The sequence below is a fragment of the Caretta caretta genome, chromosome 7, assembly GCF_965140235.1.
Source record: "Caretta caretta isolate rCarCar2 chromosome 7, rCarCar1.hap1, whole genome shotgun sequence".
NCBI lineage: Eukaryota > Metazoa > Chordata > Testudines > Cheloniidae > Caretta > Caretta caretta.
Genome location: NC_134212.1, coordinates 81,413,515 through 81,438,647, shown reverse-complemented (window position 1 = coordinate 81,438,647; position 25,133 = coordinate 81,413,515). Strand labels below are relative to the sequence as shown.

The 25,133-nt window shown below is 42.7% G+C and overlaps 1 protein-coding gene across 10 annotated transcripts in view; it reads left to right on the top strand.

The window, feature by feature from the left end:
* The window catches only part of CTNNA3 (catenin alpha 3), a 946,302-nt gene that overhangs the window by 34,186 nt on the left and 886,983 nt on the right, over positions 1 to 25,133 (top strand). For all 10 annotated transcript variants that reach the window (XM_075130833.1, XM_075130836.1, XM_075130831.1 and 7 more), the window contains exon 4: positions 23,587 to 23,753. In XM_075130833.1, the coding sequence (XP_074986934.1) occupies positions 23,587 to 23,753 (167 nt within the window). The remainder of the gene's footprint in view (positions 1 to 23,586; positions 23,754 to 25,133) is intronic.

Here is a 25,133-nt window from a genome sequence, read left to right as displayed (position 1 = left end):
ACTAGGAATAGGGGATTTGCCTTATTATGCTTGGCCAATACTTTCCAAGCCTCCACTATGCAGAGTAGCGGTCACTGGTTACTTGCCTCCTTCTACTCGAGGAATGGCTGCATTTCAGAACTTGTGAGGAATGTTTATGAACTTTTGGCATGAAAGGATGAATGTCAGATATTATTAACTGTCACACATACTCAGCTGAGGCCCCCCCCTTTTTTTTAAATCACTCATTATGGAGCACTCTTAAAATTTTAATCCATCAAGTCCAGTCATGTGACACAAGATAAGAAAACGTAGTTTTATTGACTTTTATACAAAGATAATATAGAAATATTTCAGACTTTGAATTTATTTATTGACTCTGAGCCAAGACCAGAGATGACTACAAAATAAATACATAAAGTAGATTACCTCATACATTTTAAAAGAAAGTTAATTCAATGTTATCATCTATCATTATACAATGGCAAATTAAGTGCTCACAGGCACTTGTCCTCCAAGGATTTGTTGAACTGTTCAAGTTAATATTAAGGAGCCGAACTACAGTACAATATGTGCCAGTTTGTTAACATTGCAAACATTTTTAGTTCTTTGCAGCTGTATATTGGGTTTAACTTGTAGTATGCCACTTAGATCATAACTTCATTGCCTATTATTCATGTCACATTCTGCTGCTGTTAGATGTCTTATGTTATTTACTTTAGTGACTTTGGAAGATGTACATCATAAATCCTGATAAGCTATGTCGGTGGGGGCACATCATGTATGTCACAGCATACACTTTTTAATTTTCTCTGGGCATCATTTTTTATGGTAACAGCCAAGTAATTTATTTGTGTGCCTTTTCATAAATTATAAGGTGTCTGCAACTAGCTTCAGTTTCTATTTGGTGATCGTACTGGAATTTTAAAATTATCTGGATAACTTGGATTTGGACTGAGCTAATTTATCTGTCCCTTGTTTGCAGACCAACAGCAAGAAGGTACAAATACAGTCTCTCATCTGCTTGCATTTCAGCTGATGTCACTCAATAAGGTTCTGTAAGTGCTGAGGAATTTGTGAATTGTGACACATGAGTCTGATCCTGGTTTCTTTTGACTGACGAAGACCAGCATAGAGGTGCTGGACTCACCTTTGGAGTTCATTAATGCTTCAAGGGTCATTCTTAGAGAAGTGATAGGCTTATTCTCAAGATGATGCTTGCTCCTGTTACTGCCCTGTCTCTAGTCTTCCTTTCTTGGGGAGTGAGAAGATTTGGAAGGTTGTATTTCCATTTTACCTGATACATCTGGTGCTACTCAATGACTAACCTAGTATCTATAGAGGCTGAGGCGTGATGTGTTCTTGCTGATTGGTCCCATTGAAATGATGATCAATTGCATTTTGCCATTTATTTCAAGGGAGCAAGGGTATTACTTTTTATTTTTGGAGTGGAAGAAACCATCAGAAGAGAGGCCACAGATTATAAAATCTCTTTATTGAGGGACTATCTGCAATTTGTTACTCACCTTCTTTGGCTCCCTGGACAGTAGAAACAGATAATGGCTACTGCTTTTGGCCACAATGAAACTGCATGAATAGGTTTAAGATTAAGCTTGAGATTTATGGACCTGTAGTTGATCACTTCACCAAGACATTCTCCAACTTTCATGAGTAAACTGCTTTTTGAGAGAGTTGCTTTTAAAGAACAATATTTCCCCCAAAATACCCCACATTTCCTACTTTTGGATTTCAAATGTTTTGTTTTATGAATCACAAGAAATGGTTTAGTAGGCTAGTAGTGGTCTATGGACTGGTCTGAGTTCCCCTGGTTTAACAGCTGCCATAAAGAACTGCAGTGTTGTTGTTTTTTGGAGGAAGTCTGTTAAAAGACACTCCTGTAAAATACATTTTAAAATAATGTGTATCTCCTATAGCCAAATGCAAGCACTTTAAACATGAGCCTCATCACAAGATTTCAAATATTCCACATTACAAACAGCATCTTCTGACTCATACAGGATTTTGTGAGACTATTATTGTTCAAGAAAAAAACTGACTTGCATACGTTGAACTACTCCTTTTTTTTCTTTAACAATTTAGATTGTAAGTATCAAACTACAGTTTGAATTTAAACTCGGTTTGAGCTGATATTTAATTATTTTTAAAATAGAATTATCACTAGGATAATGACTCTTGTGGATGTGTGATAATTTTTTTCCGAACAGAGCTGTTCAGCCCTAGCTAAAATGTTTGGTATTTCTTGCTATTACTTACAGACTATATATGGTCTGAAAGACAACAGCTGTTGCCTACGTTATTTCCATCTATTGCCATGTTGATGACGAATGCGTTTAGCTGCTATCATGTCACAAGTGGGTTCTTAGATAAGCTTTGTCATAAATAACATAATCACTTAGAAATAACTATAGCATACTTCTGTTACTGTTTGAAAAGAAATGAGAAAATCTGGATCTGACATTTTGAATTTTCCTACACAATGTGTCTTATCAAAGAAAATACAAAAGGAAACAATTTCACTGTACTTAAAAAGAAAAGGAGTACTTGTTGCACCTTAGAGACTAACAAATTTATTTGAGCATAAGCTTTCATGAGCTACAGCTCACTTCATCGATGAGGTGAGCTGTAGCTCAATAAAGCTTATACACAAATAAATTTGTTAGTCTCTAAGGTGCCACAAGTACTCCTTTTCTTTTTGCGAATACAGACTAACACGGCTGCTACTCTGAAAACCATACTTAAAGGCATTTCAAAGAAATTACTCATTGTTATAGGAAATACTGGAGATGATATCATAAAGAAATTTGCTTAAAGGAATGGGACAGTGGCTTATGATTTATACTATACTCTTATTCCCCCCAAACCCTCCAAAATAAGACAGAGCTTAGGCCCCCTGCTCCTGCAATGAGATCTGCACTAGTGGACCCTGAACTCATATGAAGCCCGACTCAGGTCAGAATTCACAGGGCATAAATGTAGCTTAAAGCCACCTCTGTTCTTCCCTCCTTTCATACAGCCAAGGCCTGATCCAAAGTCTATAGGAGTCAATGGAAAAAAAGATGCCAGTGACTCTAGTGGACATTGGATCAGGTAAGTAATGAAGAACTTGGCTCAGGAGGTGTCAGCAGGGTGTAAGTGACTGTTCTGATTACACATTAGGCAACCAGCAGTTTGCAGAGTGGAGGTGGAGATTTCTAGTGTGAAGGATTTAAATAATTGCCATGCAACAGAACAAGCAGGTGTCTGAACAGGGCTGGAAAGCATGAGTGGCAGCAGACATTTGGTGTATACATCCTTTTAACCTCTACATGTAGCTGCTGTGGGAAACTAAGACACCATGGTATCAAATGCCAGTAATATGCAGAGGAGCCCCATCCTTTTCCCTTTGCACCATTGTCTAACTGGCTCAACCTGAAATGTGGGCAAATAGAACATGTTTGTGGGAAGAGAAAACACTTTGAAGATCTAGCAACTAGTATCTCACCCTCCATCAAAGGCCTCAGATTGTCACACTGGAGTGGAGCATAGGTGTATTGTTAGACACCTTGCTGCTGTTGGACACACAGAATGAGAGTAGCGAACATGCTTTCCTCCATCCAAAATTAGCCAGAAGACTATATTAGATATGGAACTGCCCACAGTGATGCCTTTGTAATCTCTAGGTTGGACTACCACACTTCACTATGCCTACAGATGTAAAAATATAAAATAAAATAGCTTCATTTAGTACAGATGGCAGCAATCCGCCTACCTGAAAGACCAGCTGTAAAAAGCCCATCAGCCAGATGCTTTGCTCATTACACTGTCTTCTCAGGGAATACCAGGACAAATTCAAGATCTTGGTGCTAATCTTCAAAGACTTCCATGTAACTGGCCCTGCTTACCTCAGCGGGCAACTCTCTCATTGAGACGATGAGGTCCTTTGACAACTATGTTCCCCAAGAACTATAAAGCTGTCAACATCAAGTATGAAATTCATGAGTGGGTGACAGTACTTCCTTAGCAACCGGACCAAAGGTTTGGAACTCCTTGTGGGTGGAGAGAAGAATAACTACAGATTCACTGCCTTCAACTTCGCTTCCCCACAGCTGCACTTAAAAATAGGTTGTGACCCAAAGAAAAGAGAAAGCAAAAGGGGTGTGTTATGGGGTGACTGGCCCTTAAGTGAGAGCTGATGCCATTACACCTGACCTTAATTACCTGTTTGATTAAAAGGAGGGCACTGGAGCTTGATCAGGGGCTGAAGGCCTTCTAGAAAGCTGCGTAGCTCCTAAAAGAAGCAGTTTAGTAAACCTTCAAGGAGCCAGCCTGAAAGTTAGGGAGGAAAAGGGTTCTGAGTATCCTTATGGCTCTAAAGGGACGATGGATGAGGCTTATGTTTTGGTTCTGGACAATTTAAGATACCAGAGGGAAGAGGGACTGTGGTTGCCTGGAGAGAGACTGTGTCTGTCCCACTGGGAAGATGGGAACAGACAGTTTTATAATTACTATGTGCTAATAAACTAGTCCTGAGAAGGGGTTTATTATGTGACTCTGTCCCTGGTTGTATGTTAAAATGCCTGGGGAGAAAGGAAACAGAGGACAGGTGCTGCTGAGCTAACAAGGACCAGTCAGGGGTGCTGCAGAGCAGACCTATACATCTACAGGAAGAGAGAGGAGAGAAATAGTAGGAACAGATGGAGGAGAAAGAGAAGAAAATAGGTTAAAACAACTAAGAAAACCCCCTCTAGTCTTGACTGACTTGCCTGAAGCAGGAAGGAGTATTAGATCACTACCCTAATGTGATCTCTTGGGAAGCAGTCAGACATTGTTGTGCACTGTTATAGGAAGACAGACAGACAGAGTGCTGCTTGCCATTGGCTAACAGCCAGCCCGTGGCAAGCGGATCTGTCAGTTATCTGTGAATTGCAAAATGTGGTAGACTCATGGTTGCTTTGTTTCCTGGGGCATTCCATGTTGCTCTTTTGATATCCTTACTCGAGGGTAGGGACTAGTAAGGGTGCTACTACTACTTGTGGCTGGACTGTGTTTTTACCACTAGTTGTTCTGTTACTGATCCATGTAATGTAAGTTCACACATACGTGTACACGCAGCTTGGTATTGTCATCCTTCTCTCTGTGCTGGCAACCATTCCACTGTTTCTCATTGTTGGTGACAATTGGAAGCAGTGAGAAATGACAGCTGCTCCATCTTTATGGCATATTATGGTGAAGCAGGAGGGAGGTGATATTGTGTGGTGCTGTTGGCTGCTTGTTGCATTTTAGGACAGTTTTTAACACTGTGTGTGTGTGTGTGTGTGGTGTTCTTCCTACCACTTGTATTACTTGCTCATATCTCCCTTCTTTGCCTCACATACCTTCTTTTTCTGGCTCCTCTTCCATTCTATACCCATTCCTCTTGGCCCTCCCAATCTAGGTCTAGTAACTCTCCCTTTGAACTATTCCTGGATGCCTCTAGGATGCTGGTTACACCACTTAAGCTATTGTAACATATTTTAGGTGCGTTTGAACTTGCCTGCACTCATACATTCACTGTCATGTCAGTGGTTTGATTCAATATGAATAAAAGTCCATGTGGCTTGTGATGCTGGCAGACCAGGTGCCAGTTCTTGCCCAGGCTGTAAGCATCAGCTGAGCACTGACAAATTCATAGCTGGAAACCAAACCAGTTCACCTGTGTTAGTATTGTTCAAGATAGGTGTTAGACTCGCACAGATGTGTTAAAGTGATTAGTCTCTATAAAATGCTTGTCAGTTGCTGAATGCATTAATCTTATTTGTAACGGCTGTATCCTTGCTATAAGGTAATATGTAAGGTTTACTTTATAACTGTAAAAATGCCTGTTCTGAAACTGTCAGCCCTGGCTTCTCCCATCCATCAAGAAAGATTATCAAAATTAAGTGGGCCATCATGAAACAATATGATACAAAGATAGGGTGACCAGATGAAACCAACAAAATATTGGGACACATGGGGGAAGCAAAAAAAAAAAAAAAAAAAAAGAAGTGGCTGGAGCCAAGTTGCTGGAGCAAAAGCAAAACCAAACCTGCTGGAGTGGCCAAAGCCACAATATTGGGACAAATGGCGTCCCGACTGTGCATTGGTCGGGACGTGGGACAAAGAACTAAAAATCGGGACCGTCCCCATTTTATCGGGACGTCTGGTCACCCTATACAAAGATTGTGTTGATGGTCCTCTTACACCAGGGGCGGGCAAACTTTTTGGCCTGAGGGCCACATCAGGTTTTGTAAATTTGTATGGAGGGCCGGTTAGGGGAGGCTGTGCCTACCCAAACAGCCAGGCGTGGCCTGGTCCTCACCCCCTATCCCCCGCTTCTCGCCCCCTGAGGCCCTCCCTGGGACTCCTGCCCCATCCAACCCCTCCCACTCCCTGTCCCCTGACTGCCCCAGAACCCCTGCCCCTGACTTCCCCCTGCTGCCCCATCCAACGCTTCCTCTCATTCCTGACTCCCCCCCTCTCCCCCCCCGGGAGCCCTGCCACATCCAACCACCCCTTCTCCCTACGTCAGCTCATTCAGACACTGACAACTCCATAACTCATTCCCTGACCCACTCAATCACCACTTACCGCCACTCAGTCATTAATCCACTGACTCACCATTCCTCCTTGGCTAATCATACATCCGCTTCCACCAAACACAATTATTTCCCCCTTTCCAACCAATTATTTTCTCTCTCTCTCCCACTTTCTTCTCTACATCAATTTTTTTCTCTCCCCTTTATCTTTTCCCTAAATTCTGTTGTGCTCCACCAAACCTATTAGCTCTCAATAACAGCTTTTCAAAGAGGTGTGGGAGACGCATGTCACTGCCTGGTGTGGGAGGTGTAAGTCACTGCAAAACCAGACCCAATGTACTGACTTCCCTCTCCTTTATATCAGTGTAATATTTAACAGAGCATTTATACATTACTTAAATATAATGGGCCAGATTCACAGCTACTCTTCGGCTGCTTTGGTAACATAAAGCAGCTGTAAACCTAATTTAACCCACGAGTTAAGCTGAGTTTATGGCTGCTTTGTCTTGCTAGAGTGGCACAAAGCATATCAGTGAATCTGGTCCATTGCCATCCTCACAACTAAATGTATAACAAGTAATTATACAGCATACTATTTTTCCCCATGACATAAACACTTCAAACATTTTTTTTAAAGTCCCTGAATGTATGTTCATTTCTGTTAGTAGTTTGCACCCACACTTGGGGATGAATCCTTGGAGACCCAGGTGGGTAGCTGTTTAAAATTCAAACTTTATATTTTAATTGGACCATAAATCTGTATTGTTATACTTTACAATTGTATTAAAATGCTGCATGTACTAGTTTCCTGCATTTGTGCAAATGTGTTAAACTATGACTGTTGTAATGGCATGAATTAACATAGTGTACACATTATGAACACATAAAGATGTAATGTTAACTTGTATTTTACCTCCTGAAAGAGATAATGTCAAACTTAATATATTCAGCATCAGTAATTGGCAAGGTGAATGGGCAGCAGTTAAATAGAATGAAAATAAAATGGAGACAGTATGTCAGATTATTCATTTAAACTATTCATTCTCAGAATTTCAAAAGGTTTTTTCTATCTGAAATCATAAGAGAAATGAAATGAGAAGGGTTTAGTTTACAGTGCACTTGGATTTTAATGCATAGTATTTCCTTATGAATTCACCTTGAGTTTCTAGAGTTATTGTACTAAAACATCATAAAAAAACTAATTAGGGTTTAACTATTATCATCCATATTTTGCAGCAATCAGTTCTAATGAATGCATCTATAAATGTGTATGTGAACAGGTTTTCTGCCTCTTCCTTTTTTCTGATCATTGGTTAAGATCTGATGCTTGGAAACAATTACCAGTCCAGAAAGCATTACTACTGGTCTGGAGAGGTGTTTCTATCGCTTACAGATTATGAGAAGCAGACATTTAAAAATCAGTCAGTCATTCTGACTTTTATTCCCACGTGATTTTCTGACTTGATTTGCACAGCTGTGATACAGTATTTCACCAACTGGTAGAAGTACAGATTTACAGTAGAACCTTAGTTGTGAACACCTTGGGAAAGGAGGTTGTTCATAACTCTGAACAAAACATTATGGTTGTTCTTTCAAAAGTTTACACTGAACATTGACTTGATACAGCTTTGAAGTATATGTATATTGTATCACATTTAAAATAGGCAGAGTTAACACAGGAACCACTGACATGTGATACACACATTCAGAGAAGAGAAAAACAGTGTTTGTGAATCAGGTTTTGGTATATTTACTGGTATTTTTACTAATGCAGAAAAAAATGCTGCTTTCCCTTTATATATTTTTTTCATAGTTTAGGTTTAACACAGTACTGTACTGTATTTGCTCTTTTTTTGTTTGTTTCTGCTGCTGCCTGATTGCATACTTCCAGTTCCAAATGAGGTGTGTGGTTAACTGGTTAGTTCATAACTCTGGTGTTTGTAACTCTGAGGCTCTACTGTAATTCTTTATACCATCTGAAAATACGGTACCCCTGGATGTTTTGCTCTAGTAATTCTTGAGGTTGCAGATACCAAAACCACATCAGAAATTAGTGTGATTTTTTAAAAAATTTGAATAAGTATGTTAAATATGTAACTGGAGAACAGTGAGAACACATTTTTAAAATGAGACAAATTTCTATACAGATAGAAAGATTTTAGTTCAGTACATAGGGCTGAATTTCATGCTGAACTGAATTTCACGCTAGAATTAAAATTTCACTAAACTGAATTAACTGTAAATAGGGCCCTATCAAATTCACAGCCATGAAAAATGCATCACAGACTGTGGAAATCGGGTCTCCAACCATGAAATCTGGACTTGTGTGCTTTTCATAGACTGTTAGGGTTGGAAGAGACCTCAGGAGGTCATCTTGTCCAATCCCCTACTCAAAGCAGGACCAACACCCACTAAGCCATCCTACACTACACTGATTTCATGGGGGAGACCAGTGTTTCTCAAATTGGGGGTCCTGACCCAAAAGGGAATTACAGGGGGGTTGCAAGGTTATTTTAGGGGGCTCATGGTATTGGCACCCTTACTTCTGCTCTGCCTTCAGAGCTGGATGGCTGGAGAGTGGTGGTGGTTGGCTGAGCGCCCAGCTCTGAAGGGAATACCCCACCAGCAGGCTGGCAATACCATCCTTTCTTCTGCACTGCTGCTGGTGGTGGCTCTACCTTTAGAGCTGGGCTCCCGGCCTGCAGCCACTGCTGACCAGCTACCCAGCTCTAAAGGCAGCCTCCTCCTGCAGCAGTGCCAGGGCCAGACATTGCGGGGGTGGGACGGGGGGAAGCCCTAGGACCCAGAGTGTAGAAAATTGTGTCTGCTGCTGGTGCATATGTATTCTCTCTGCTCTAGATGCACAGAGATGGTGGAGTGCTGTGCTGGAGGAAGGAGGGCACAAGAGACATAGCAGGCAGGCAGGAGAAAAGGTGAGAGAGAATAAGAGAAAGCCGCAGGAGCTGCAGGGAGAGAGAGGAGGAAGAGCCTCTTGTGTACCTCTCTAGCACCCTTAGGAGCCTGGACTGATTAATACCAGCTTCTCAGGGAGCTTCCTGTTTCCTGCTGCTTCCCTGAACCCACTTGAGGAGAACAGGCAGTCAACTGAAGTAGTAGGAGCCAGTTAGGCCCTTAAGAGGCTGATATCTTCCCTCACTCAGGCCCTGCTACCAGCCTGCTTATTTGTCCCATTCAATTGAGTGTTGAGAGCCCCTATAGCTGGCACAGAACAGCAGTCACGAGTGAAAGAAGAAAACGCCCCTCTGGGGCAGCATTCAGAAAAAGAAAGAAAGTAAAGGAAGCTTTTCTATCTAAGCAGGATGGAGCTCTCCTGAGATACATAGACACAAATGTTCAGAGTGAGCTTTCCAGCCCCCGTGAGGATGTGAGTGGTGAGGAGATGGCTGATCTTCCAGTTCGTCAGAGTGCAGGTGACCTTGCAGCTACTGCAGCATCCATATCTCCATCTCAAATGGATGTAACCATGCACATTCCTGAAGAAAAGTGTAGATCAGAGAAGAGTGTGGTGGAAGTGCAAGAAACAGCTGCTGCTGAATTTAGTTCCTTAAGCCTAGATGGTCCAGGTCTGTGGACCCACTTGAGCAGTAGCCTGAGGGACTTCCTTGTATTGCATGGGCCACAGCAAGTGAAAAACTTCATGTTCCCCCAAGACAATGAAAATAGAAGTTTCCATCCAGCACATTACTGGCGTGAAATCCCCAGTGGTGACAAAGTGGAGAGGCCATGGCTTACGTACTAAAAAACCCCAGAATGCTGCACACTGTTTTTGTTGCAAACTTTTCCAGTGTAATGTTCCAGCTACGTTGGGTTCTACAGGAACAAAGGACTGGAAAAATGTGGCTAGAAATCTGGCATGCCATGAGAAGGCAGCAAATCACCAGAGAGCATTCCATAGGTGGAAAGAACTTGAGATGACACTAAGGTTAAAGGCCACCATAGCTGATCAGCATCAAGAGAAGATTGCATCAGTCTCTTTACTGGTAAAACGTTCTGAAAAGGCTCATTGCCATTGTGAGAATGCTTGCTACTCAAAACCTAGCACTGTGTGGCACTTCAGATCAGCTGTATGTGCCAAACAATGGGAACTTCCTTAAAATTGTGGTGGTGATGGCTGAGTTTGATGCTGTACTCCAGGATCATCTAAGAAGAGTCACCACCCAAGAAATGTACATACACCACTACCTTGGAAAAACAATTCAAAATGAGATAATACAGTTACTGACATGAATAAATGGAATAAATGACTTTAATGGTGCATTTTGTAACAACAACAGAACCTAGTGAAAATGTCCCTTCAGACTGTCAGAGAGCATTCTCTAGAATTTATTGACATTGATGATACCTCAGGAGCTGGTATGACAAATGTGCTTCTTAAAAAGCTGGAAGATACGGGAATTGCGATAGCTGACATGAGAGGTCAGGGCTACAATAATGGTGCCAACATGAGAGGAAAGAACAGAGGAGTGCAGACACGGATCTGAGAGTTAAACCCTCAATATTTTTTTGTCCCAGGTAGTTCTCATTCATTGAACTTGGTGGTCAGTGATGCAGCATCTGCTTTTAGTGAGGCTGCTGAACTTTTTAACGTAATTCAAAGCATCTGTGTATTTTTTCTCTGCATCAACTCATCGATGGCAAATTTTGAAGCAACATCTGGGAACACCCTCTCTGATACTGAAACCACTGAGTGCCACACTGTGGAAAAGTCGAGTGGAGGTGATAAAGCCTATCAAACACGAAATTGGGAAGATAGATGATGCCATAGTTGCCATTATGGAGGATAATGCTATGACAGGAACTGTTCGTCGGAGAACAGTGACAGAGGGAAATGGAATCACCAGAAACATGCATAACTTCAAATTTCTGTGTGGCTAATGTTGTGGCATGACATGCTGTTTGAAATAAATGTTGTAATCAAGAGACTTCAAGGTGTTGACCTTGATATATCTGGAGGAATGGAACAACGGGAGAAAGCAAAGTCATACCTGCAGTCTTACTGGTCAGATGAGGGATTTCAAAATGTTCTGAAGAGTGCACAGAAATTGGCAGGGGAACTTCACACTGAAGCTATTTTCCCACCCATTCAAGAATACAAGAGTCACTGAAGAAGAAGACATTTTGATTATGAGGCATGGGATAATCCCATAAGAGACCCCAAACAACAATTCAAAGTTGAATTCTTTAACCCGGTGCTAGATTGTGCAATACAGTCAGTTGAAGAATGTTTCATACAGCTCAAGGAACACAGCAGTATATTTGGGATGTTGTATGATATTCCAAAACTGCTCACTATACCTGAAGAAGACCTACACCAGCAATGCAGGGCACTAGAGACAGTGTTGAGACATGATGACATGCGCAATATTGATGTGAGTGATTTAGGTGATGAACTGAAAGCCCTTTCAAGATACATTTCAGCAGGATCAACTCCAAAGGCTGTTCTGGAATATATGTGCACAAATAAGATGACCACCCTCTTTCCAAATGCTTTTGTTGCTCTGCGCATACTTCCAACACTTCCTGTAACAACTTCAGCTTGGAGAAGCTGCGTTCTCCACTGGCAACTAATAAAAACACATCTATGCTCCACAATGACACAGGAGAGGCTGGTTGGCCTTGCAATCATCTCACTAGAGCAGGAGCTGGTCCAGACTGTGGACCTTCAGGAAGCAGTTCAAACTTTTGCAACCAAGAAGGCATGGAAAACACCACTTTGATTATTCAAACAGATAAAAATGCCAGTGTGTACTGTGCAGACAAGAAAAGTTACATTTGCTGTTCAGGTATTTGAAAGTTAAGTATTACTTAAAATTTTTGAACAAGGCATTTTAAGTTATTAGTTCTCCTTTATTGGGGTAGGTAGCAGAGCAGTACCATGAGAGGAGTAGAACAGGAAGAAGGCAGAATTGAGACCTTTCAACGTTTTGGCCCAAGCAAAGGGGCATGGGGGTGTAATTTGAGCTCCCCACCTGAGGTGCCAAAATGTTGTGGGCCGGCCCTGAGCAGCACAAAAGTAAGAGTAGCAGTACTGCAACCCCTCCTACAATAACCTTGTGCCCCCCCCCCCCAACTCCAGGACCCCTACAATCACAAGACTGGGAAATTTCAGATTTAAAAAGCTGAATTCATGAAATATATGATTTTTAAAATCCTGTGGTTGTGAAATTGACCAAACTGGAGTCTGAATTTGGTAGGGCCCTAACTATAAGCAGGCTTCACTTTCTGTTTATAGTATACAACTTTAATGAACACTTGTTCTCTACAGAACTGGTGCGTAAGTGAAGAATTTTTTTGCCTATTTTTAAATGCTAAAGGTTTTCATTTTAATGATAGTAGTTAAAGAAGAGATGGCAAATTCTGTGTAATGTCATATGTATTATCTTCAAGGTATTTCTAATTGGAAAAGATATTTTGAAGCTAAGATTATTATTGAATAATATATTGAAATATGAATTGTCTTAAAATATCAGCTTATAAAGTACAGAAATAAAGGGAGAGAAATGATTCCTAGTGACTTTTCTCTTTACATATACGCCAAGGAAATTCTGACCCTTTAATCCAAGAGCAAAATAGTATAATTCAAGAGCACAGTATAGTGTGCGATTTTCAAAGATGCTGAGTACCTACCTGTACCTCCTATTGGCTAGATGCTGAACACTTCTGAAAATCAGTCCAGTACCTTTTTAAGTGCTGGCATGGAGCATGTTAGCACATATTTGACTCATTTCTGTAGCTCTTGCTCAGGCCCTACCCAGGTGAAACTTCTAGTGAAGTCAACAGCAGTTTTGTCCTCTTGTAGAATTGCATCCCATATGGACTTAGTCCTGCAAATCCTCACTCACATAAGTAGTGCTTACTCAAACCATTAATTCTGATGATAGGAGAAAGGACTATTCATTTATGTAAGAGATTGGGGGAACACAGCCTGTATTTCTATAAATATGCTGTAGTTCTTTATTATATGCACTAATGAGCCCCCATTGCATGTATCATGTTTTGGGGTGTGCTCCAGACCAGTTGTTACTGGCTGCCCTGTAACTCTTTGAGTGCCTCAAAATACTCTGCTGCAGCTCTTGTGTCGGGACTATACAAGCATGTACTGCGTGCCTGTGTATTAAGCAACTCTGACTCGGCAATCCTGATTCCAACAGCCTGCTTGTTACACTATTGCCGCACTCTGGCCCCTTAGTTACACCTGGCAAGATGACCCCAACATACCCCAGTCCTGAATTTTCCCAAAACCATGTGTTCTGCAATGTTCAGCCCTCTCCCGGACTTATCAGAGAGATATTAAGGTTCATTTGTTCTGTTAAAGGTACATTACTCAGCAGCTTGCCATATTGACTGAGTTAACATTTACTTTAAATCAAACACAGCACTGGATTGGTTTAGATCAAAAGTAAAACAAGTTTACTGACTAAAGGAGATAAGCTCTGAAGTGAGTTTTAGTATAGCAGATAGAGTTAGAAATGGTTACAAGCACATAAAGTGAAAAACGCTTTCTAGAGACTAAGGCCTGGTCTACAGTATGTGGTTATTTCAGAATTAGCTGAGTTAATTCAAAATAAAACTGATTCTGTCCACACGACCAAACTGGTTTTTTCGATTTAAAGGGTTCTTTAATCCTATTTCTGTACTCCACCTCGGCAAGTGGAGTAGCACTAAAATCGAGATCGCAGTTCCAGGTTACAGATACTGTGGACGCAATTCAACGTTATTGGCCTCCGGGAGCTATCCCAGAATGCTCCCTTGTAACCGCTCTGAACAACACTCTCAACTCTGCTGCACTAGCCAGGTAGGCAGTAAAAGCCCCAGGAACTTTTGAATTTCATTTCCTGTTTGGTCACCATAAGCACAGGTGACCATCAGCACAGTCTACCATCACAGGCGACCATGCAGAGTCCACCATCACAAGAGACCACGCAGTCCCGGATTCATAGACGAGCTCCAGCATGGTCTGAACAGGAGGTACTGGATCTCATCGCATGTTGGGGAGATGAATCTGTTATGGCAGAACTATGTTCCAAAAAAAGAAACGCAAATACATATGCTAAAGTCTCCAGGGCCATGATGGAAAGAGGCTACTCCAGGGGCACAGAGCAGTGTTGTACAAAAATCAAGGAGCTCAGGCAAGCGTACCAAAAAGCCAAAGAGCCAAATGGGCACTCTGGGTCACAGCGCCATACATGCTGCTTCTACCGTGAGCTGCATGCAATTATGGGGGGTGACGCCACCACTACTCCACCACTGTCTGTAGACACCTGCAAGGGGGGAGTTGCACAGAGTGAGGAGGATGAGGAAGAGGAGGAGGAGGAGGACAGTGCACAGGCGGCAAGTGGGGAATCCATTTCCACCCCTTGCCAGGAACTAGTCTTAACGCTGGAGGCAACAGCCTCCCCCCACTCCAAAGGTGGGCTCCTGGACCATGACACTGGAGAAGGCACTGCTGGTGAGTGAGAGCCTGATTGGAACCATGTGGTGGGGTGTGGGAGGAAACCCAGCTGCGCTGGGCTGTTCGTGTTTAGTTTAAAGGGCTCATCCCTGCTCAGAGACTCATCGGACCCATGTGGTGGGTGTGGGGTGGGGGTGGTGGTGGTGTTGTATGAAGCGATCATCCCAGAGAGCCTGCAGGCCCTCCTTTTATATGGCAACCCCCCAGGCATTGCTTGCTATGGGAAAGGGGGCCCTGCAGTTTGAAAGCATTGAAATGAATATGGAAGAAGTAGAACCCCGCATGCCCCTAGGGTTTACCATGGCTGCCTGCAAGCTGAATTCTGTTGCCCGGCTGCATGTGATGGCTTACTCACACCAAAGTGGAAGGCACTTCAGTATAAGAGGCAAAATGCAACCTTGTACAGAAAGAACATGTGCGGTGTACTATGAATTGCTTGTTTCACTGAGAAAGAGTGTCCCCTTTGTTCTCTAAAATGTATCTTTAAAAATACTACCCTCCATTTTTTCTCCTCCTGCAGGTGCAAATGTTTCAACGTGGCCCCTATCTACTCCGTCCCAGAGGCTGGTCCAGATTAGAAGGTGGAAAAAACGAACTCGCGACAACATGTTCGCCGAGCTAATGCAGTCCTTCCACACTGATAGGGCCAGCTGAATGTGTGGAGGCAAACAATTGCGGAGTCCCGTAAAGCATTAAATGAACACAAAGAGAGGAGGGACACACGCAATGAGAGCATGCAGGATGCTATGGTCAAGCTCATGGGGAAGCAAACTGACATGCTCCGCTGTATGGTGGATCTATGCAGGAAAGGCAGCAAGACCACAGACTGCTTCTGCAGCCCCTATATAATTGCCCTCCCTCCTCCCCAAGTTCCATAGCCTCCTCACCCAGACACCCAAGAACACGGGGGGGGGGGGAGAGGGTGGGTCGCTATGGGGACCCACACACTAAACCCCAGAGGACTGCACAAGCAGAAGAAAGCTGGCATATCTGAAATTTTGATTTGGTTTCTGGACTTCTTCTTCCCTCCTCCTCCAGCCCCCTAACCCAATTACCCCCCCGCCCCTGGTCTACCTTCTGATTTCTCTCAATGTGTTGGCAACAAATAATAAAGAACAGTTTTTAAACAATTGTGACTTTATTTCCTTTTATATACATAGGGGGCGGGTAACTTCAAGAGAAACAAACACAACTGTCACACCGTACCCTGGACAGTCATGCAACTGGCTTTCAAGGCTTCTATGATGTGCAGCGCGCCCTCTTCTAATAGCACTCTTCTAATAGCCCTGTTGTCTGGCTGTGCGAAATTGGCTGCCAGGCGAGTTGCCTCAACCTCCCACCCCACCATAAACGTCTCCCCCTTACTCTCGCAGATATTGTGGAGCACACAACAAGCAGCAGTTACAATTGGAATATTGGTTGTGCTGAAATCTAACCGAGCCAGTAAACTGCACCAGCGCACTTTCAGACATCTAAAAGCACATTCTACCACTATTCTGCACTTGCTCAGCCTATAGTTGAACTGTTCCTTACTACTGTCCAGGGTGTCTGTGTACGGCTTCATGAGCTATGGTGTTAATGGGTAGGCTGGGTTCCTGAGGATAACTATAGTCATTTTAACATCCCCAACAGTAATTTTCTGGTCTTGAAAGTAAGTTCCTTCGTGCAGCTGTTCAAACAGACCAGAGTTCCTGAAGATGCGAGTGTCATGCACCTTTCCCGTCCATCCCACATTGATGTCGGTGAAACATCCCTTGTGATCCACCAGTGCTTGCAGCACCATGGGAAAGTACCCCTTGCGGTTTACGTACTGGCTGCCCTGATGTTCCGGGGCCAAGATAGGGATGTGTTCTGTCTATCGCCTCGCTGCAGTTAGGGAACCCCAGCACATTAAAGCCATCCACAATGGTCTGCATATTTCCCAAAGTCACTACCCTTGATAGCAGTTGGTCAATGATTGCGTTGGCTACTTGCAGCACAGCAGCCCCCACAGTAGATTTGCCCACTCCAAACTGATTCCCGACTGACTGGTAGCTGTCGGGCATTGCAAGCTTCCACAGGGATATGGCCACTTGCTTCTCACCTGTGAGGGCTGCTCTCATTTTGGTGTCTTTGCGCTTCAGGGCAGGGGACAGCAAGTCACAAAGTTCCATGAAAGTGGCCCTACGCATACGCAAGTTTCGTAGCCACTGGGAATCATCCCATACCCGCAACACTATGCGGTCCCACCAGTCTGTGCTTGTTTCCCGGGCCCAGAATTGGCGTTCCACGGCATGAACCTGGCCCAATGCCATCATGATCTCCCAATTGCCACATGCTGCGCTTCTAGGAACGTCTGTGTCCATGTCCTCTTCAGTATAGTAATCGCGCTATCGTCACTTCCTTGCCCAGTTTTGCAGGTCCTGCACATACCACTGGATAATGCGTGAGGTATTTACAATGGTCAAAACTGCAGCGGAGCTCTGAGCGGGCTCCATGCGTTCCGCGCTATGGCGCCTGCACGGGTAATCCTGGAAAAAGGGCACGAAATGTAGGAGAGCAGAGTGGCAGGGGAAGAGGTGCTGTTCGGTTCACGATAGCCGAAAAAAGGTAGGAAATGGTTGTCTTCTGTAGCTTTCAAGGTGGCAGGAGCCCAGGACAGACAACATGAAGAAGCTTGGTAGCATGGCAAGAGCGGGAGAGCAGAGTTGGTGGCAGAAGCTGTGCTGCTCGGTTCACAATGGCCGAGCAGAGTTGGCAGCAGAAGCAGTCGATGAGGAAGAGAAAGAGTAGATACGTATAGAGATTACATAGAAAGATGAGAGGAAATGTGAGGTGGTTTCATAGTACCAGGAGAGAAGCGGTGCACCATACTGCACTGTCTGCTGAAAGCAGTATGGCGTCTGCACGCCAAAAAGGCGGAAACGATTGTCTGCCGTAGTTTTAACAGAGGGAGGAGTGACTGATGACACACACCCAGAAATACCCGCTAGAATGTTTTTGCCCCATCATGCACTGGGAGCTTAACCCAGAATTCGAATGGGCGGCGGGGACTGCGGGAACTGTGGGATAGCTGCCCACAGTGCATCACTCCGACATTCGATGCTAGCCTTGGTACTGTGGACACACTCCGCTGAATTCACGTGCTTTAGTGGGGACACACAAGACCGAATGTATAAAATTGCTTCCAAAAATTCAAATAGAATAATTTTGAAATAATTTTGTACTGTAGATGTACTCTAAGACTTAACAAAACTACACTCTTGGTTCAAGGTAAGATTCTCATCATGCTACCTTCCGGCAAGAACGCTGACCAACCCCTCTGGTCAGGATCTCCATAAACTGTTTGGTTCCTTTGTCTTCTGAGGTGAAAGATAACTGGGGGTCTTCATCCTTTCTTTTATAGTCCACTGAATCTTTCAAATGGATTCTTTTGAAGATTACCCCTTCCCCCGAGTAAATTTTATTCAAGTGTGGGGAAAGCGACATAGTCTACTGGTTTCTTTGCCTGCTGGTGTTTGCTAAAATGCATATTCATCTGTTTCCTGCAATTTCCTCCCTTTGCTGGGATGCTGAGTGGTTATTTCCTCCCCTTGTTGACTTGATGGTCTTGTTTACTTTCTCTGTAAATTGTATTCCTATTGTCTCAATGTATCTTGGAAATACCTTCCATGTGGCAGAACCAAATTCCTTGTCTAGGATGGGGTAACTTTAGCCCTGACTGGAATATGCACTTTGATCATTTCCAATAGGTTTATAATTTTGAATTTGTCCTCTGTATTTACACCACACAATAACAATGATGTCTGTTTATTGGTTTTCTGTTAATTTACATAACACCTTTTTAGATACAGGTAATGACATTAGTGAGTTGGGATACACTGAACTAGTAGACCAGCTGAATCTTCCTACCAGATATCAGTGAGCCTCTTGCATAAGGAAAGAAGGCAGTACATAACTCTAAACACTAGGAATCTCAAAAATTCTCCTCTACCTAGGATTCCAAATGGCAGTAGGGAACAGACACTGATTCTTGTATTCTCATTGTTAAACGAATATTATTAGCACTCTTGGCATATTATAGAACAAGATCATAGATATTTAAAGTTAACAGCTTGTTTACACTTAAGACTAGCCAGTATTTCTAAAGGCATCTTTAAAAAACCAGTCATTTGACACATCAAGAATTTCCTTCAAGTATTTGTAGTCTCTGAATAGGCTACACTTATCTTTAATGGTATCATTTGATTTTTAGCTAGCAAAACTATTAATTCTGGGTTTCAGATCTGGCTTTAGCATCTGCTGATGTAGAGCATTTTAGTGGGCAGAATGTTGTAACCCTTTGACCTTGCACAGCAAGGATTTTCCAGTTCAGCTACAGTGTGTGAGATTAGATGTTTCTATGTTGGTATTTTTCTTAAATTCTCCAAGAGCTGCACTACTACTAAAATAACTTGTGATAGCAAAGGTGGAAGCGCTAGTGTAAACTGATGGATGGAACTTTTGCCACTATGCTATCAAATCTGCTCAGAATGGGTATGGATGACAGTGATAAAGCTGTAACGGACTTATTTTAGTGCTTTTATTGTTGCTCCCACTGGTGGAGCTACATTAATGGCAGTGGAAATTGGGAGAAATTTAAGAAAAATGCCATTGTAGATGAGATCATAGTGTCTGAGTCTGAAAGGCTGGAGAGCATAAGCACTATGCTTTCCTATGTTCTTGCAATGCTAGCCTTCCTCAAGGGAATAGGGAGTGAGGGTAAGGCCATGAACCCATCCACTAGATATGATTAGGGATGGTGGGAGACATATGCTTTACCCTGCAAAGAGGTGGCAAACGCTCTCTGCAATATGCCAAGTTGCCTGAAATTCATGCTGGGACTCTCACAGCAACTTGGTCCCTGCCTCATCATCCTATCACAGGGTTGTGCATTAAATGCACAAGGTAGCTCCTACTGCCTTAATATTGAGCAGAGGAAGCATTAAACTTCCATTGTCTGATGTAATAACACACTCCAGTCCGATATTTTCCTGTATCCTGGGATTTTATTCCTTGAAGCTGCACTGTTCAGTTTGTATGCACAGTAGCTCATAAGTGTGTTGTTTTAGTAGTATAGTAAAACCCCAATTTCTTTTTTTTCTTGAAAGGTTTCATATATGTCCAAAAGCTTAAGCAAAACAAGGTTTTACATGAGCAGGATGTCCTAGCATTCTGCCCCAGAATAAGCCCCATGTGCACAGAAGCAATTCCCAGGACTGTGTTCCCTTGTGACTGGATGTGGACCTGCTGCATCTTTCCCTTGGTCACCTCCTTCTATTGGTCACCTCCATCTGCGTCTTCTGGAGGGCCAGGCCACATAAAAGTTCAGTCCCCTCCCAGGGTACACAACGTCCCAAAATAAACACCACCTTCAACAATAGTTCCAAGTTCATTCTTATAGAATCACCAGAAGGTCCCTGAGAGGTCATTTGGTCCAGCCCCCTTCAGTGTTGCAGGACTAAGTATATCTAGACCATCCCTAACAGGTGTCTGTCCAACCTATTCTTAAAAAACTCCAATGAGGGGGATTCCACAACTTTACTTGGAAGAGTATTCCAGAGCTTTATTATCTTTATAGGTAGATATTAGGAAAAACTCTAACTTAAATCTCCCTTGCTGTATATTAAGCCCATTACTTCTCATCCTATCTTCAGTGGACATGGAGAACTATTGATCACATCCTCTTTATAACAGTCCTTAACGTTTTTGAAGACTGTTATTAGGTCCTCCCTCACTTTTCTTTTCTCAATACTAAAACATGCCCAGGTTTTTAACCTTTTTTTTCATAGGTCAGGTTTTCTAAACCGTTTATCACTTTTGTTGCTCTTCTCTGGACTCTGCCTCCAATTTGTTCATGTCTTTCCTAAAGCATGGTGCCAAAAAACTGGACCAAAGACCCCAGGTGAGGACTCACCAGTGTTGAGTAGAGTGGAAAAATTACGTCTCATGTCTTACTTACAACACTCCTGCTAATACATCCCATAATGATGTTTAGGGGTTTTTTTTTTGCAACAATAGTATATTGCTGACCCTCATTTAGTTTGGAGCAGTTTTGGGAGCAGGGATTGAGTGGTGTCTGCTACCGGAAGTAACCAGCAGCCAGCCTCCTCCCTGTGAAGGAGCAGTTTCCTCCTCCCCTGGTGGAACTACTGTAGTCCTTTCCAGATGGATTTCTTCCTCAACCTTGGAGATCTCCATATGCATATTTTCAGTTAATTCCTCATGTGCATGGATGCTCCTCACCCTAGCCACCTCTTCCTGTAGCTCTCTCACCTGCTTCCTGAGTGATTCTACCAGACGGAACCTTTCCCACTGGATGCAACAGGGAAATGAAGGCCACAGTCTCTGCAAATCCACAGCAGGGCCTGGGAAAAGGCATCCATGGTTGGGTTCCCTGTCTGGACATAGGCACAGGAAGTGGAGCAAGGAGCAGTGTTGTCACTGGCTATGTGGCCTTTTTGAACCATGCTGAGTTTTATACTTTCTCTCTCCTAAAGCCTCCCTCTCAAACTCTTGTTTGCTAGCTCCCCTTGGTTGCTTAGTGCCTGTGTATTAAGCCCTTCTTTCTTGGGTCAGCCCTGCCCCCTCGTTAACACCAGGGGAAGGGTGATCAAAGTGCAGGAGGCTAAAGCCTTGTTAGTGCCCATTCAGCTGCCAGCTAGGAGGCCTCTGGATCCCATTTCCACACAGTCGCCAAACACACACAACCATACTCTAAATTTTAAGTAAGCTAAAAGAAAAACCACACAGAAACAAGCTTGCCCGCTCACCCTAAGAATTAATGCTCGCTTCTTCTTTCCTCTGACTTCCCTGTGTGCTATCCCCCTGTTCATCCTCCACCTCCTCCTGATTTGGTGGTCTATAGTAGACCCCTACTGTGATATCATCTTTGTCCCCTCCCTGTACCACACACCTCCTACTTTCACCCATAGACTGTCATCTGGTTTGCCTTTTTTTTCTGGACCTCAGAACAAGTGTATATATTCTTGATGTACAATGCAACATCAACTCCCTTTCCCCACTTCCTGTTCTTCCTGAACTAAACAAGCTATTTCTTCTATACCAATATTCCAACCAGGAGACTTATCTCACCAAGTCTCAGTGATGCCATTTAAGTAATAATTTAGTTTGTATACTAATACTTCCAGTTCTTGCTTTTATACCTCATACTCCTTGGATATGTGTATAGACATCTAAAAGGTTGAACAGATTCTCCTCACTCTTAACATGTCACTGACTTCCCCGGTTTTCCCTCCTGGAAGTCCAGGTTCCACTAAAACATAATGGTCTTCCACCCCTCCTGGGCTTCTCTTCAGTTCCCTGTTCTCTTTGTGAAACACCAGCCCCAGGTCTGCCTCCCTTGACCTTGGCTCCTTGTTCCAGGGACCTGCCATGGGAACTAGCTTTGATTTCCAGCTTAACTGCTCTACTCCACCACCAGCCCCAAATTGCTGGGATGCCTCCCTTTTTAAGTCTTATAACCAGCAGAGGTATGGTAGGGCAGGGCTAATTAAACCAGGAGCAGGCTGACCTATTACATCCGGATTGGTACACAGTGGATGCTGCTGTTATGGAGGGGGTTATGACTGGCATTAGGTTAGATGATAGTTTTGGTTATCTAGATGATATAGTTTGTAGTTTGCACACATTTGATTTGATTGATGCATGTGTCAATTTAAAATAACAGTTGTTTAAGAAGAAAACTAGAAAAACAAAAATTCCACCATTTGCAAACATAAAAGATGTGTTTGATAGTGGGATTTTAAGTCTGGATCTTCAAATTCTCTGCACAGATCTTTCCCACTTAAACTAAAGGTGTCTCATCCTCTGTGGACCAGCTCCTAGAGGAGAATGTGACCCACACTTTACCCATGGATTATACAATAACTTTCTATAGAGCAGAAAAATGTTGGCCTTCCAGATTCCTGGGTTCTGTTCCTGCTATTTGGAGGGGAGTGTGGTCTAATGGCAAAAGCAGTGGTTACAATAAATAAATCTGGCACATTCTGTCTGAGAGGCAGTGTTACCTGAGTGTATGAAAATTCAGTCTGTCATAATTAAGACGTGGGTTCAATTTCTAGATCTGTTAGAATCTTTCCATTAATTTATGGGTGATATGATACTTTCTTCCCCCCGATGATCAGGGTATGAGCCATTGATCAGCAGTAAGGATTTCAAAGTACACAAATGTGAACAGCAGTGAGTAGAAGAGATGAACTTAGAACTCATGGCCTTCTGGTTTCCAGTGCTCTTTCCCTTAGATTACAATGGTGTTCTGTGAGGGATCCTCATTTCATACATATATAAAATATCTCCATGGAACATCTCTTCCACAGCACTGCAAAGCCAGGTAAGTGTCACCCATCATACAGAACACCTGTGCATGATCTGGGTTAGCTGAGAGAATGGTCTATGGTCCTCTTTGTAAGGCATTAATAACATGCCAGTTCAACTGACAACATTTTCAATATGCCAAAGAATTGATGCAGTTAAATTATGTTGCTTAACATTTGTAGCTTTGGAATGTACCCTAAGAGAATTTGTGGATTTATTTTGCAGGTGAAGCTTTAAGAGTATCAGCAAGGGAATTTACCAGTGATCCCTGTTATCTGCCTAAAAGGAAATCTGTTGTTCAAGCAGCACGCTTCCTTCTGGCTGCTGTCACTAGACTTCTGATTCTGGCAGACATGATTGACGTGGCATACTTATTGCAACATTTAACAGTGGTAAGTAGAATCTGCACTAATTCAGTATGAGTGGTCAGAGAAGTGACTGCAAATCGCACCTTCTGATGCAACATACTTTTTCATGTGTGTATCAGGTCAATGATGTTTAATTTCTTCACAAAAAAGTTTGTAATCACTTTTTACTCCTCCTACCATTGAGAGCCAATACAATGACTGGTGTGGGAGAGTGATCTGGCTTCTCCTCTTAATCATACATCACCAACAGAATTTGCAACCCAATTACAATGGAAAAGTCTCTTATTGGTGAAAGTACATGAGACTAAACACAATGCAGATAGTAGGTGAAGTTGGCAGTTAGGAAAAAAAACATCCTGTAAACTGAACAAATCTGATATGGAGCCACTGAGAGGAAATAAATATAGACCCCCCTCTGGTGACATTTTAAATTGAATTATTTTATATTCCCTAGTTGATTATGTGAAACGTTATAAGTTACTATAAAACTGCCATTGCTTCCAGTATATTGATTACTGCTAAATAGGAAAAAATTCTTCTTCTAGAATATCTTGAGATTATTTCCCTGAATTTATTTGGTGAAATGTATTCAATTAATACATTACTGGTGTTCTTTTTGAACCATAGGTTGGTGGTATACATTTGAAATCAGAGCTGTTTTGATAATTATGATGGTCAGATAGGAACAAAAATATGTAACTTATCTGGATGAGTCCAGGTGCAATTTAAACATGCATTTTTCAGGTAGCAAGGAATGAGGTTGGGCAAAGGTGCCCACTTATACACACACATGCCCTATTATGGGGTTGTTTGGCTGTGTCACAAGTTAGAGATGCCTCAGGGCTGCTCTAATGATCACCCAGCTTAAACAGCTCCCAAGGGACCATTCCAGCAGCCAGATATTACCAGAGTGCACTTGTGCTCTGACCGTACCTCCTCTACTGCAGCCGTGCACTTTGCCAAGGCCAGAAGAGATTGGTAGTACAGAGTTGGCTTTATAGCATTCGTGGCTTCCTCTACAGTGGGGAATCCCCAGCTGGCTGGATAAGCCACCTTTTCCCTTTTCTTTCACTGTTGGTACCAGGCCTTGCCTTCAGGTCTTGTGACTAGTCACACATGTGACTTTGAAATTCACTTTCCTTGATATTTGTGGCAGTAAAACTGAACACCTTGTTTGCTGAGTTAGCATGTGCCAATATGTTAGCTAACTCAAGCTGACTGGCAATCAAGTAACTCAAGATTTAAAAAAAAAACACCTCTACAATTTAGACCATCCTTCAAGGCTGAACAGTGGAAAAAGTGCTTAATAACTTTCCTTTTTAAACAAGTGAATAAGGTACTTCAGTAATACTCATCATCAGATGATGAGTTTTGGAGGGGGCCTCTTGTATCATCATTTTTTGC